Genomic DNA, 16649 nt, shown 5'->3' with positions numbered 1-16649 from the left:
TCGTAAGTAAAGTCGCTTAGGTAAGAGAGCTGAAGGGTTACTAGGAGCTGAAAGAAAAAGACAAACAGTACCATAACTTAAGCACATCTCACTGCAATCCATAAAGAAATAACTTATTCAGATACGCCTGGAGGCATGACTGGACCTCGGCTAATAATGAGTGACATTTGAGCATAGGTTATAAGATAACCATGTAAGCACTGGGATCTCTGAATGTTCAGACATGCTCACAAATCAACATGCAGTACGAGTCCAAAGAAAACTCGTACCCTTCTGAGAGGGATTATGAGGTGAGAACAATTCTTTCATTCTCACACTCTTCCTCACCTTCAACGATGTATGCCTGGGTTCCATTATCCCCTTCTTGGAAAACACACACACCCTGTTTGAGCGTGATGGGATAGGCAGAATCCACCAAACACAGCATCTGATCCCTGTCTAGATATTTCACGCACTCATTTTTTGCTAGAGCCGATTCTATCAGCCGCTTTGACCTGAAAGAAATAGAAAGATATGTAGACGAAGAGTCACACTGGGGAAATGTAGCCAGTAGCAGTAGGAGACATGAGAGTGAGTTGAAATTTTCGGAGGGTTCTTACTCTTGACTCTTGCTATAGCTGATTGGCAGGTTTTGTAAGACTAGTTTTGGCTCCACGGTTACTGGCTCTGTTACCACAGCTTTTCTCCTCACTCTCAGGGAAGAAGCACGTTGTTGACCTAAATGCAAATGAAAAGAGAGCAAAGATGAATAATAAGATGTTTTCATAAGATAAAAAAAAGACTGGGTCATCACATCTGAACTCTGCGTGGTTTGTTGAAGTATAATGCATATAAAAATGTTTGCTTTTTCATATACTATTATGGCTGCACTAATGTATTCTTGTGCCCTTGACTTCATGTCTATTGGGATTCTGTGGTTTGGAGTTTCTCAAAATGTAGACTCGTACTTAATTTAAAACTCAATTAAAGGGGACATATCATGAAAATTTGACTTTTTCCCGTGTTTAAGTGCTATAATTGGGTCCCCGGTGCATCTACCAACCCAGATAACGTGAAAAAGGACAACCCAGTAACTTTGTTTTGGTAAGCCTTTCTCTGCAAGCATGTGAAAAAACAAGCCGCTCAGATTTCTCTGATGTAGGAAGAGGATCTTATAATATTACCGCCCCTTAATCTGCACGTTTCCACCAATCGGCAACCTCCCGCAGTTTCTCTTGAAGCCAATACGGAAGTGACTTAAACTGCAATTCATCGACTGGCCACTAGGGAATCACTAGAATCTCATTGAGCCCCATGTTAAAATACCCAACTTTACAGCAGAAAAACACATGTTTACAGCCTGGTACAAATTGTGGGTTTGGTCTATACGATTAATTTTGCCCTTCATGACAACTGTGAGGGGGGTGCATTATTTTATAACTAATTTGTTTGCATTATATAAAGCTTTAAAGTCCTGCATAATTAAGGGCGTGGCCACTTTGAGTGACAGGTGGATAGCCATTTATCTGCTGTCTGTTAGTCACACGTCACCTCAGCTCCTCCCACGTCCCGCCTCTTTGCCCATTTTCCATTATCCGGGAGTGACGCGCAATGACGCGCTGTCAAGATGGCAACGGCCAGCTCGTCCCTACTTTGCGCTTCAAAACGGCTCTTCAGAATCCTATGGGTGACGTCACGGACACTACGTCCATATTTTTTTTACAGTCTATGGCTTCCACCCACGTTGCCGCCATTTTGTTTTCGCAAGCGACAATGGTGAACAAGACCCTTGTGTGTATTTGAAAGTTTAAACACAACAAAAAATGTGCAAGAGACGTTACTCACGAGACTTGACGTCTGACAGTCACAGCGTGTGCTTCAGATAAGTGTGCTCAGAAAACGATCAATTAGAAACTAATATAGCTTTAAAACGTGCGGAAATAATAAACTTTAATGATGAAAGAAGAATGTGAGAGATAATAATCAAAACCAAGCAGATGTCTTCCTTAGCTATAGGACCATTTTTGGGGATTTCCGCCTGGATTTGACCAACCCAAATTGAAACATTTCGCATACCCACATACAGTGGTCTAGATACACAATTTTGGTGTCATTTTACAGGAAACCCTTTGAAGTTACATAAAACACTGCTAAAAGTGATAAATATGTAAGTATATGTTGTCTGTAATACCCCCCACACACACCCAAAAAAAAAAAGTACATTCACTTTTGAAAGTGTACAACTCTGGCACCCTGCAAACAGTTTTGGCTTTTTCCACTGGATGCAGAAAATACCAGAAAAAACTTATTTTGTCTGTATCATGTTGTATGCAATATTTATTCAAATGGATCTGAAGGGAGGAATATTACCTTTTTTTAAATGTAATTTCCACCTACCCAAATCTCTCCAATACAAGTCTCCCCATGTACAGAGGTATAAAGTCAATATCCCAGTGTCACAAATTTTTTTTTTCCAGTGTTTGCTGAAATATGCTGGAAACAGCCAAAACTGCCTGCAGGGTGATATAGCACACTGGGCCTGAGATATACAGTTTCAAAAATGAATTTATAAAAAAAAATCAAAAATTTCAAAAAGCGTTTTTTGGGTGGGTTTATTACAGCTCAGACAACATATACTTTTTTGGGTTTATTAAAGCTCAGATAACATACACTTAAAGGGTTAGTTCACCCAAAAATGAAAATTCTGTCATTAATTACTCACCCTCATGATGGACACCCGTAAGACCTCCGTTCATATTCGGAACACAAATGAAGATATTTTAGTTGAAAGCTGATGGCTGAGAAAGGCTTCAGATAGGCCTCCATTGGCATTCAGTACATTGACACTTCCAAGATCCATGAAAGGCACTTAAAACGTCGTTACAAAGTCTATCTCACCACAGTGGCTCTACAATAATTTTACGATGCGACGACAATAGTTTTTGTGTGCGCAAAAAAAAATCAAAATAACACCTTTATCCAACTTGTTCTCGACTTCCGTGTGTGCCTCCACGACGCATGCGCGAGAAAATTACGCAGATCCGGCGTTCGGACATATGACCCAGAAGCGATTTGTTTACGAGCAGAGGAAGATGCGCGTGTCTAAGCTGCTGGATTCTACATTGATCGTGCTTTAGGTCTCGGCGTAGTGCTCAAAATGGGACTAAAGTGTGCATTTCATGGATTCCCGAACGCCGGCGCTACGTCATATTCTCGCGCATGCGTCGTGGAGGCACACACGGAAGTCGAGAACAAGTTGGATAAAGGTGTTATTTTGATTTTTTTTTGCGCACACAAAAACTATTGTCGTCGCATCGTAAAATTATTGTAGAGCCACTGTGGTGAGATGGACTTTGTAACAACGTTTTAAGTGCCTTTCATGGATCTTGGAAGTGTCAATGTACTGAATGCCAATGGAGGCCTATCTGAAGCCTTTCTCAGCCATCAGCTTTCAACTAAAATATCTTCATTTGTGTTCCGAATATGAACGGAGGTCTTACGGGTGTCCAACGACATGAGGGTGAGTAATTAATGACAGAATTTTCATTTTTGGGTGAACTAACCCTTTAAATGTTTATCAATTTAGCAGTGTTTTATGTAACTTCAAATGGTTTCCTGTAAAAAGACACCAAAATTGTGTATTTAGACCACTGTATGTGGGTACGAGAAGCTTTTCAATTTGGGTAGGCCAAATCCAGGCGGAAATGGTCCCAGAGTAATTTAGTGTAAATAAGTTACTTTGTGTAAAACAAATGCTAAAGTGATGCATATCTCCAAAGTAGACTTCTAAGCTTTCAAATGGTACCACATATGAGGTCAGAGCTCCTCCACAGAAATTTTAAAGTATATACTTAAACCTCATAAACATCACAAAAACATTAACATAAACCTCAAATGACTATTGATTTATGTGTGTGGAAAGTGTTTGTACTCTCAGAGGAGAAAGATGGCCATATGACCGACAACTTATCCACAGTAATGTTCATACCTATTACTAGGGAAACTAAAACTAGGAAAGTCGACCAAGGACCGACCATTATCGCTATGTAGCCTATCAAAAAACAGCCACTGGGAGTGTGGAGGGGCGACAATGTTGAGCTGCTAGAGTTTGCAAAGTTTATCCATGTATACGCAAATACGAAGTGATCCAGCAACCACCAACGCAAATGAAAACAGAGGCCCCTGATGCATTTTCATTGATCTGATAGCAAGTGGACATAGCTAGGTACACAGGGCCTTAAACATTTTGAGCTTGTCCACTTTTGACCCCTTCCAGAGATATTTGAAAACACATTCAACCGGATTGCTTTTGTAGTGTGTTTAACAAAAGGCCACCTACGCTTCGCCTACTGACCTAATACATAATCATTGTGGGACGTGTTGAAAGAAAGCGCCCCAAAACATTATGCAATTCAAACTTTGCTGCAGTGCAGCAGCAAAACACATGGATCACAAACGAAACTGCAGCTGCTTTCTTCATCCTTTTCATTCGCTTCCTTTCCGATCACACGTAATCCGCATAACATGGGTTCGTTCAGTCAGTAGTATTTGTACGATGAACCCTTGCTCCATAGAACGCTATGTAGAGTGACAAAATAAGAGAGGGGTGTCTTGAAGGAATTGAAACAGAAGTGTTCCCAGAAGACATGCATATTCACACTGACAGTGATTTTCAGTGATAATTTTGAAAGCAGATGATGATATCCAGCTACAGAGACTTCTGTGGAAGAGACTGACTGACAGATCTGTGCAAATGAGCAGTAAGTGATAAGTCACTCAATGTCAGCAACAACAAAAAAAATTAGAACCCAGTGTTTTTCTTTTCTTTTTCTAAATATCTTCTTTTATGTTCCACAGAAGAAAGTAAGTTGTGGATTTTCATATGCTAGGAGAGTGAAGTGATAAAAAATGCCATAAAGTAAGTTTATGGCATTTTTGATTAAAGATTATGACAGCAAAAAATTCCTAATGAAATAATTTGAAAATATATCGCTAAGCTTTTTTGCAGGTAAGTGTGTTCACGACCGGTTTTCATGGGCCATAAATCTAGATTGTGAATAAAGTGAATAAATCTAGATTTACATTCAAAGAGACAATATAGTCTATGCATGAACTGAAGTTTTATTCTTATCCACAACGAAGCAATGTAAAAAATGATGGAGTGCTAAACTCTTGTGTAATGTATGTTTCATTCATACTGGAAGCCAGAGGGCGCTCTCTCCCAGACTCCAAAACGGACTCGTAGAAGTAATAACTTATGACTTTCCAGGAAATCTCTTACATGGTGTGCGTCTCAATCAGCTCCCTAGATCAGTAGTCAGTAGGGTTTGGTACCAAACTCGGTACTTTTAAGGGCACCGACCGAATTAGGTCTGTACCACCGAGTACCGATTCACATTAAATCAATCATCTGGTGATATAGACTAATGTCTATGAATATTAAACCGCAAAAAGACTATTTAAATACGAATCCTGCGTGTCACTGTGCGAATGAATGCCGTATACACGCGGTTTACCTCACACACACACTCCCTCAGAATCGCTCGTGGCGGCCGCATGTTTCCATCTCTGCCGTCTCATATGAGGACATGAACGGACGAACGTCATCTCCAGAGCCACTGAGTCACTTTATGAACATTTTACCATTTCATTTGAGAAAAAACTACCGTCATGTCATAAACACACAGAAACTCAAAGGTCTTCACGACAACCCGTCAAAATAAAAGTTTGGCTAACTTGACAAATACATTACTGTTGTACAGTAGAATTTAGATACGTCTCAATATAATACTAATACTAACACCAATGTAATAATAATAAATTATCACATCTTTATTTTTTAACTAATAAATTACAAATTTTCTTCATGTTTTAATTTTCACCATTTAAAGTTAAAGGTAGGGTAGGTAAGAATGATCTAAAACACTTTTGTCCAAATTTGTTTAAACTTTCTTTATATGTCAATACATAATTAAAATTTAAGTACTCTGAAAAAGAGAGTATAAAAATCGAGTGACTCTAGACTTTTTAATCTGCAATAAACACCGCTCATTATTTTCGTTCGGGCCGAAACAAGTGATTGGCTTGGGTGACTGTCACTCTCTCTCGCTACCATGGCTACCACCGCTTTTGCTACAGGATCTGCCCACATGCGCGCGCCCCAGTGTTGCCAAGTCGGGCTACTTCAATACAGTCCGCGGGTTGAAGCGACCCCAATTATGTGATATTTTGCCCCGGGATTTGCGAATTTTAGCAGGCAGCCCTACCAAAAAGACACATATATTACCCCCCACATTTTTACCGGAGAAACACGATTGGGCTTGTTTTGGGCTAGTTTTGAGTAGCAATTGGGCGGATTTTGTTGTGAAAACCTGGCAACCCTGGCGCACCCGTTTGATTTGAGGAGTTCAAGAGGCTGTATTTCTGCTGGACAGGTTATCTTTCATTTTGATTATACATTTTTTTGGTTTATGTTTTCATGAAGCATGTCTCACTAGCACACGTAGCTGCCTAATATACGTTAGCTAACATAACATTACTTAGCATAAAGTTACAATGTTATACGTTTAGCGAACCATTAGTAGAGACGATAAATACTCAATATGCTTAGCTCAAGTTGATCGCTGTCGTGTTGAATTTCGCAAAATGTAACTTTAGATAACAAAATGCATGTGTAAAAGCTAGTACACCGCATCCAGGAACTTTTTTTTAGAACTAAGTCAGCTTTAGCTACTACCCTCAGTCCAAACTCTTTTACCATGTTCATCGGGAACTTTACCTGCACGTTTATTTCGGCCCTTGGTTTGTTTTTATATTCTCTACCTTACTGATGTTTTTATCTTGTATCTGTGTGTGTCATAGACACTGTGTTGTGTGTGTATTTTAAACTTTACCAGTATCGTTATTCTAGCTTGATAGTGAGTACTAAAAGACATCTTATTTGTTTATATTCATAATGATAAAGTTAGATTTTTTATTACATGTGATTCTGACATGATGTCACTACATGCACTCCGCTCCTTCTTCTCCGCTCGTCTCAGGTAAATAATGCGTCTTCCAGCTGATCGCGGTCGGCGTAGCGCGTTCATGTGTTTTGGGGGCGTGGCTTTGGAAAGAGCCCAGAAGGGAGAAGGTGGAGTGAATGGAAATAATGAGCTGTCTTTAAAACAGTCGTGAGAGGTCTACAGACACTCAATTTTTATACTTTCTTTTTCAGAGTACTTACATTTTAATCATGTATTGATATATAAAAAAAGTTTAAACAAATTTGGAAAAAAAGTTTTTTAACCAAATCTTACCTACCCTACCTTTAAGTTGTGCAGCACTTTGTTTGACAAAAAAAGTTTAATTAAATTAAAAGATAAATTAAATGAATGTCTTTTGTCTTCATTTGATTACCAGAAAATACACAACACATAAATTGTTGGAAATAGTTTCATAAAAATTAAATTAAAAAGAAAAAAATATATAATATGGTTGTTTTTATGAATTAAATTAAGTACCCAGTAGCCTACTATTTACAAGTAAATACAGCATCAATTTACAGTATACAAACATCACAGACAATGGCAGACAGAGACCAGGGCAGCTCTGGCATAATGTCAATAACACTTCTATAAACGACTTACAGGTTCTTTATAGTTATTGATGTAAACATCCCTATGATGTAAACATGTGGACTAGGCCTACCGGTACCGAATTTAAAATGTGAACGGTACCCAACCCTAGTAGTCAGGGCACTGATCAGGGAGTCGGCCATTTTAAGGGCTGTCTCAATCGCAGAATCCTTCCAGTGCACTGAAACGTTCGCTCTCTAAAAGTCCCACAATGCACCTCAAAACCCAGGATACATCGATGCTCACAATGCTCCCTTAACGGAAGTTCTGAAGCACGAAACTTAAATCATGTAAGCCAACTCACTACACGTAACGACCGACAATGACATGCGATTTATGTTTTTAAAAATAGAAACCATTATTTTATTATATTTCAGGATAAATATGCATCATTAGGCAGGTAATGAACACAATCTAGCTAAAATGTATCATTTATTTACGGCTGAAATGTTGCATGTATCAAGCAAAGTATTTATCATAATGTACTTTAAATAACATTACCAGTAATGTCAGAAAGATATCAGCTTTGCTGTTGTTCATAAATACCAGTAATGATATTGATGGAATGAGGATGGAAATAGACACGCCACCGGAAATAGAGTCATCAGTGTCCCAATGTGTAGTGAGCCAGCGTCCTTTACCGTCCTTTCCTAGTGCCCGAATTCGTTTACAAGATATACTGATTCACGAGCTCTGGAGCTAGGGAACTGAATGAGATAGCAGGTAGCAGACCAGGGCTGAATCCGAAATTGCCCTCTAAACCCTCAATCACTGTTCCCTACATTAGTTCACTAATACAGTTCACTTGAAGGAGTGAATGAAAACGAGTGAGTGAATTCGGACAGCTGTTGAGTGTACATTGTGTACACGTATTTAATCATTACTGAAGTGCATTGTGGGATAGAATCCATGATGACTCAGTGAAAAAGTCTTTGTAGTGCATAAACCAATCATACAATTGTCATAGGAAGAAATGCTATAGAACACAAATGATTGTATGGTGGTTAATGTTCAGCAGTGTATTTGATTTAATTAACAGCGAGAGATAGGGAAAAATAAAACCTGTCAGTTAGACATACAGGTCTGAAAAAACTAGAATTACACTTGAAATTTCTGTCCCCATTTCTGCAGACGAAACCCAATAAACGCTGTCATGTTATCTTGCATTCTGAGGCGGATACCTGGTGTTTTGGGAGTGCAATCGTGTGAGACGCTTCTGGGACTGGGAGGTAATTATACCCAACCACTTTGATGACAGACTTTGGCTCAGGAATTTCAGAATGACAAAAACAACATTTCTATCAGGACCACTATACTCAAAGATTGATTGACAGTTACCATATCATTTGGATTGGCGGTATGGTTCTGTTCAGGCCAGCCTGAGAGCAGGGAGAGCAGCGAGAGCATCAATAACCCCCTTTAGGGTGAACAGAACAGAACAAACAATGCAGATATCATTATTGTCAATATTAAAGTACAACATAATTCGGGAATTTAGTCTGATTCAAGGGGAATCAGAATACCAAATCCTGACTGGATGAGAGGATGAGCTGGGAATGGAGGAGGGTAAATGAGCTCTGGAGAAACGTGATAGCTGCTGATTAGGGTTGTGATATCATCGTCCATCGTGATGGCTGACCGACATCATGATGGAGCGCCACCATCGTGATGCCACGTCCCCATTGCGGGTCTGTTGTGAGTGCGACACACACTAATCCTCTTCTATAGTTAAAGGGTTAGTTCACCCAAAAATGAAAATTCTGTCATTAATTACTTACCCTCATGTCGTTCGACACCCGTAAGACCTCAGTTCGTCTTCGGAACACAAATGAAGATATTTTAGTTGAAATCTGATGGCTCTGAAAGGCCTCCATTGGCACAATGCACGGTTCACTCTCAAGACCCTTAAAAGGTACTAAAGACGTCGTTACAAAGTCCATCTCACTACAGTGGTTCTACAATAACTTTATGAATCGGCGAGAATAGTTTTTGTGCGCAAAAAAACCCTAAATAACGACTTATATAGTGATGACGATTTCAAAACACGGCCTCATGAAGCTTCGAAGCGTTATGAATCAGTGAGCCAAATCAGCAGTTTGGATCGCCAAATTTCAGCAGTTTGGCGGTTTGACACGCGATCCGAATCATGATTCGACTCACTGATTCATAACGCTTCGAAGCTTCATGAGGCCGTGTTTTGAAATCGTCATCACTATATAAGTGTCGAACGACATGAGGGTAAGTAATTAATGACAGAATTTTCATTTTTGGGTGAACTAACCCTTTAAACTAAAAACTCAACAGGGATTGATCTTTAAATTAAATTGAGAATGTAACTAATGCATATATCTGCTATTTTAAATATTGTAATCTATGCCAGATATATATAGCCTACATTTTGAAATAATTTGAGGATGAAACATCCATAAGCATGCGTGTTTATTTTAGCACTTCCGTCAGTGAAACAACACACTACAGCCTATAAAACATTTAAACGATTATCAGTAAATAATGGTAACCTAAAGAATATAAGACAATTAAATATTAGTTCGAAATATATTTGATTCATACTACTTCCCCGCAAAGATGCGTTATAAACCGCTCTGCGCGAGATGAAACGAGCTGGAAAGACACCTTTTCGAATATCCTCGTCTTCATGTTTTCTCCTGATGTTGCAAAGCAACACTTGTTGTAAAAGTTCTGAAGAGCGGATTTTATCTTCCACAGGGTCAAGACATTTAGGCAATGTTTGATATTCAAATAAACCAAACTTGATGCGCCTTACCAAGTTTATTAACAAGAACAAACAAAATTTTAAGTAAAAAGGTATTCGTCCTACAGTGTTTTTTACACTTTACCACAGTAAAGGATGTGAATAGTTATAATAGACTTAATTATAAGCAAACGAAAGGAAGAAACGTTTATAATCCCCTGCGAAAATGGGTGCGACGTGAGTGAAGATTTGGGAAAAGAAACGAGATGTCCATGTCCATTGGGATAAAATGGACTAGGCCTATTGTTAAAATTCACGGAAAATCGGGTGACCAGATCGCAAAACAGAATGAAAAAGTGCTATCTGACCATTATTTCCTTTCTAGGCTAAACAAACTTTGCTTCACTCCTGTGGTAATATTCACGTGAAACAGCATTCACACACAAAACACTGGGTTAGTAAAATAACAAAATTATATTTTTAAAGTAGAAAATAGCATTTATGTAAAGAGATATATTAAAATAAAAAGAGCTCAACTCTTACGTGGAAGGAACCTATTTTCCCCCCTCACGTGCAACCTAGCGGATGAGTCATTATTTGGGTTAGTAAAAAATAACAAAATGATAGTTTTAAGTAGAAAATAGTATTTATGTAAAGACATATAGTAAATTATCTACCTATCTACCGCTTTTGATTCATTTGAATTTTTTTCAATTGAAGGGATAGTTCACCCAAAAATGAACATTTTATGTTTATCTGCTTACCCCCAGGGCATCCAAGATATAGGTGACTTTGTTTCTTCAGTAGAACACAAATTAAGATTTTTAACTCCAACCGTTGCAGTCTGTCAGTCGTATAATGCATGTAACAAAATCTATGGGAGTAAAAAGAAACATGCACAGACAAATCCAAATTAAACCCTGCGGTTTGTGATGACACAAAACGATCAGTTTGTGCGAGAAACCGAATAGTATTTATATTATTTTTACGCCAGATCGTGTACAGACCTCACCCACCGGAAGTGAGAGCGTGCTCAAGGCTGTTGGGCATAGTGGTGTATTAGAGGTAAAAAAATTATATAAATACTGTTTGGTTTCTCGCACAAACCGATCGTTTTGTGTCTTAATGGTGCGTTCACACCGGACGCGAAAGGTTGCCCTCGCCGGCTTTGACGAGCGCTGAGCGCCCCTGTCCGCTGGAGCTCACAACTCCGAAAACGCCAGATAAAATGTTCAAATAGGCACTCTTTATATAAATAAACCACATATTTGAGCTTTAAACAACTACATTATCGACTGAAAAAGTCTTAAAACTACTTTTGTCACACATTAACAGTAGATTTTAACAAAAAAAAGACGTGTAAACACAGTCCATGTCAGCCATTTCTCAACGAGACGAGCCGCTGGCAGAAGCCCCGCCCATGACGCGAATTTGCGTCTGTTGTGCATTGAATGCCACGTGCGATTCGCGCAAATTTCACGCGCGATTGAAGCGAGTAAACTCAAATTGTTCAAGCGTCCACCTTCTTGCGATTAGCGCAAATTATTTGCGCAAATCGCGTCTGGTGTGAACGCCACATTAATGTGTCGTCACGAGCCACAGGGTTTAATTTGGATTTGTCTGTGCATGTTTCTTTTTACTCTCATAGATGCATGTTACCATTCACATGCATTATACGACTGCAACGGTTGGAGTTAAAAATCTTCATTTGTGTTCTCCTGAAGAAACAAAGGTGCCCTGGGTGTAAGCAGATAAACATCAAATTTAAATTTTTGGGTGAACTATCCCTTTAAGAAAAAAATCTCTCAACTAATGCTGTAAACATACATGGAGCCCTGTCAGCTGGTATTATTATTAAAGGTTAAAATTAACTAAAATTAGTATAGCCTAATGCTTTTATATAATAATAACGTTATAATATTTTCCAATGATATGAGTTCAAATAAATATGTATAGTAGGGCTGTCAAAAGATTAATCGCGATTAATCGCATCCAAAATAAAAGTTTGTATTTACATAATATATATATTTATATATAAATACACACACATTCATGTATATATTTAAGAAATATTTGCATGTATATACTGTATATACATTTATATAATCTATAATATATATAAATATAAATGTTTTATTTATAAAAATAATATTTTTTTCTTAAATATATACATGCTTGTGTGTGTATTTATATAGAGATAATAATTAACAGAGTACACACACATATATTATGTAAACACAAACTTTTATTTTGGATGCGATTAATCGCGATTCATCTTTTGACAGCCCTAATGTATAGTGCATATATTTATAAAAAATACTCCTCTATAGATCATTTTTCTAGCTAACTAACATTCTATGGTCCATTGGTTCACCCAAAAATGAAGAAGATATTTTATAGAATGTTGGTAATCAAACAGTTGCTGATCCCCATTGACTATAGAAGTCAATTGGGACCAGAAACCCATATTTTTAAAAATATGTTATTTTGTGTTCAACACAACAAAGAAACTAATACAGGTTTACAACAATTTGAGGGTGAGTAAATGCTGACAGAACTTTCATTTTTGGATGAACTATCCCTTTAAATGGCTTTCCTGAGGTAACAAGCTGTATCATTGACCTCTTTCCATGGTTGAAACACAGATCGAGCGATTACATGAGGCGTGATACATTTCTTTAAGTTGTACTATATCTTTCAACATACCTTCTGATGGTAATTTGTTTTTATTTACTAGTAATAACTAGTAGTAAAGAGGAAGAGATGATCAGTTCACATGCAGCTTGAACTGAGGCACTACAGCGATCTCTCACGTCACATTTAAGAGCGCCAAAACGGTTTTTATTATTGTTTGAATATAGAAATAACATTGACAGTATTTGAAAGCTAAGACTATGTTTTTCATATAAAAATAGCATGCTCTGTCTTGTATGCTGGTGTCAGTGTCCGCTTTGCCTGAGTTAGCCTTGTTTTAAAACAAAAAATTATATTTTTTCCTAACATTTACGTGACCCTGGACCACAAAACAAGTCATAAATAGCACGTGTATATTTGTGGCAATAGCCAACAATACATTGTCAAAATTATAGATTTTTCATCATTAGGAAATTAATTAAAGATCATGTTCCATGAAGATATTTAGTAGGCCTACATTTCCTAACGTATTATTAGTTGTAATATGCATTGCTAAGGACTTCATTTGGACAACTTTGATGGCGATTTTCTCAATATTTAGATTTTTTTGCACCCTAAGTCAGATTTCAGATTTTCAAATAGTTGTCTCAGCCAATTTTTTTCCTATCCTAACAAACCATACATCAATGAAAAGCTTATTTATTCAGCTTTCAGGTGATGTATAAATCTCAATTTCAAAGAATTGACCATTATGACTGGTTTTGTGGTCCAGGGTTAGGCCTACATACATATAATTTTATTTTTTATGTATTTGTTGTTGTTTTTTTCCTCAGCATTCTAGTCAAAATGTATTTCTGACGTACAGCCAAAGTCGTATAGCTTAAGACATTTAAAAAATAAAACTGTTTCCGTACCAGCACTGGCTGCAGAGATGCCTGGAGCGGAGAGGCGCAGGCGGTCGAGCTCCCCCTGCAGGCGGCGTATCAGATCATCTTTAGCGTCCAGCTCCAGCTCCAGCTCGTCGATAAGAGCATCTCTTTGCCGTAACTCCTCAATCTTCAACTGAAGTGCGAACTGAAGATCTCTGAGAGTGCCCATGAGCTCTGCATAAGGGGACATAGAGAGGGACTGTGGAGTGAAATAGCCTAACTGGATATTTCAAATAAATTAATGGCAGACAAAACTGAAGTTGCTTTGCAATTATTGAAGTCTCTAAAGCTCGGCGACTGTATAGCCTAATATTAAATTGCAAGCAGCGCTGCATAATAAGCCAGAAGAAGCCACAACAAAACCAAATTTAGCATATTTTTCATTTGTTTAAATATATTGCATTAGACATTACCTGAATAATACGATCGAGGAGCATGAGAATTACAAACACGGCGAAGGCGATTTTCCCTCTGGAATTACAGAGCTGGTCAAATTTTGGAACAGGCTTCTGAAAAAATCCAGAGTGTGAATGTTTGAATCATGTCTTCACAGCACGCGCGGTGATCTCTCTCTCTGTGTGTGTGTGTGTGTGTGTGTGTGTGCGTGTGCGTGTGTGTGTGTGTGTGTGTGTGTGTGAGAGAGAGAGAGAGAGGGGAGGTGATGATGTAGGAGGGCTCATTCTAATAACTAGCATTTACGGAGAATCAAAAACTATGACCACAGTGTTTAGGCTAGACGAGTTGCATAAATCGATTGCTTTCAACCTTTCATTAAAGTCCCCATGAAATCAAAATTTAAGTTTTTTTGTGTGAATGTTAGCCTTACTATTACCTATAAGCTAGTGTGCTCCAAAACAATGACAAAATTCACATTTAGAAGATATACGAATTCAAAACAAACAGTCTTCCGCCAATATGGATCAGTGATTTTGATGACATCACTCTGCACTTCAGCTTCTCATCGGATTTTCTGTCCAATCAAATGCTCCCTAGAATCTGAAGCCCCTCCCCTATACACTATAAATAGATGTTGAAGCTGAGAAATAGGTCACTTGTTTCACACATTTACAATTTTCAACATGGTGAATGGCACATAGTGCGCTATATAGGGGATAGGGAACGATTCAGAGTAAATATGCTTTCCATTGTGGCGAATTAAGTCTGGTTTCATGTTAGTGTCAGTGAACCACAGCTCCGGTCCAGAGACACGAGAGCACAGAGCGGATCATGTGAACGAGTCCAGAGGCACGATAGGATTGTTCGACTTGATACAGCGATGCGCAGACCGATCGGCGACTGACTTGAAGCACTGCATGCCGGTTAGCAATTTTGTCCGACTTGAGACAGCGCCGACGCCACGTGACTTTGCGAGTGATTCGAGAGCAGTCGGCTAATACAGCTGGTGCAGATTCTCTAGAGTGGCTGCACCAGACTGCACAGACTCTGATGACGACACAGCTGTTCCACAATTGGCCGGATTCACTGCATGACAGCGATCATGTGTGTCTCGTGTTTATTCTAAAACCTTCTGTTCCACTAATGCTCACAACTCAGAGATGTATGCGTTCAATAATCTCTACAGCGTCCCTGGGAAAGCCAAACAAAGGTGATTTGACTCCTGGATGAAAATAACAGCGTCTCGATGACATGGCGATAAACACACTCAACGCAACAGTTCCTTTTCTCCACGCGACACGTCCGCTTCTCCACGTGGGACAGCAACAAGACCGCGCCCCCTTTTTCGCGTTTCTTTGTGGGCGGAGGTTAGTCTGTTCTACTGCTCTACTGACGTAATTAAAGAAGGAAGTACCAGGATGTAGTCCAAGCCGGCCGTTCGCTGTAGGCTTTGAAAGGGAACTTCTGTTAAATAAAATATCTCGCTTGGCATTGAACTTTGAGCTTTATAATTTTACAGGTATTATTTATGCTCCAACAGCAACATTACACACTAACTAAAGTTTGAACAATGAAATTGCGAAGAAGGGGACCTTTAAGCAGTGCATGCAGTATTTAATGAAAATGTCTCTGAAACATCTGTGTATTTGACAAATATTGCATTTATTTCACTTCAGCTGAATCAGCACAGAGCGGATCATGTGATCGAGTCAGTCCAGAGACAGGACAACACAGAGCGGATCATGTGATCGAGTCAGTCCAGAGACACGACAGCACAGAGCGGATCATGTGATCGAGTCAGTCCAGAGACAGGACAACACAGAGCGGATCATGTGATCGAGTCAGTCCAGAGACACGACAGCACAGAGCGGATCATGTGATCGAGACAGTCCAGAGACAGGACAACACAGAGCGGATCATGTGATCGAGTCAGTCCAGAGACACGACAGCACAGAGCGGATCATGTGATCGAGTCAGTCCAGAGACACGACAGCACAGAGCGGATCATGTGATCGAGTCAGTCCAGAGACAGGACAACACAGAGTGGATCATGTGATCGAGTCAGTCCAGAGACACGACAGCACAGAGCGGATCATGTGATCGAGTCAGTCCAGAGACAGGACAACACAGAGCGGATCATGTGATCGAGTCGGTCCAGAGACACGACAGCACAGAGCGGATCATGTGATCGAGTCAGTCCAGAGACAGGACAACACAGAGCGGATCATGTGATCGAGTCGGTCCAGAGACACGACAGCACAGAGCGGATCATGTGATCGAGTCAGTCCAGAGACAGGACAACACAGAGCGGATCATGTGATCGAGTCAGTCCAGAGACACAACAACACAGAGCGGATCATGTGATCGAGTCAGTCCAGAGAC

At 39.2% G+C, this 16649-nt stretch overlaps 1 protein-coding gene across 1 annotated transcript in view; it reads right to left on the bottom strand.

The window, feature by feature from the left end:
• prkg1l (protein kinase cGMP-dependent 1, like) overlaps window positions 1–14040 on the bottom strand; it is a gene marked incomplete at both ends in the record, with an annotated part of 70341 nt that extends 56301 nt beyond the window's left edge. The window contains 3 exons of the mRNA XM_079828281.1: window positions 328–494; window positions 600–717; window positions 13857–14040. Coding sequence (XP_079684407.1) covers window positions 328–494; window positions 600–717; window positions 13857–14040 — 469 coding nt within the window. The remainder of the gene's footprint in view (window positions 1–327; window positions 495–599; window positions 718–13856) is intronic.
• Window positions 14041–16649: the final 2609 nt, after the last annotated feature.

This window comes from Gobio gobio, assembly GCF_949357685.1.
Source record: "Gobio gobio genome assembly, chromosome: 10".
NCBI lineage: Eukaryota > Metazoa > Chordata > Actinopteri > Cypriniformes > Gobionidae > Gobio > Gobio gobio.
The sequence above is the reverse complement of the archived record's forward strand: the minus strand, read 5'-3'. Positions and strand labels throughout refer to the sequence as shown.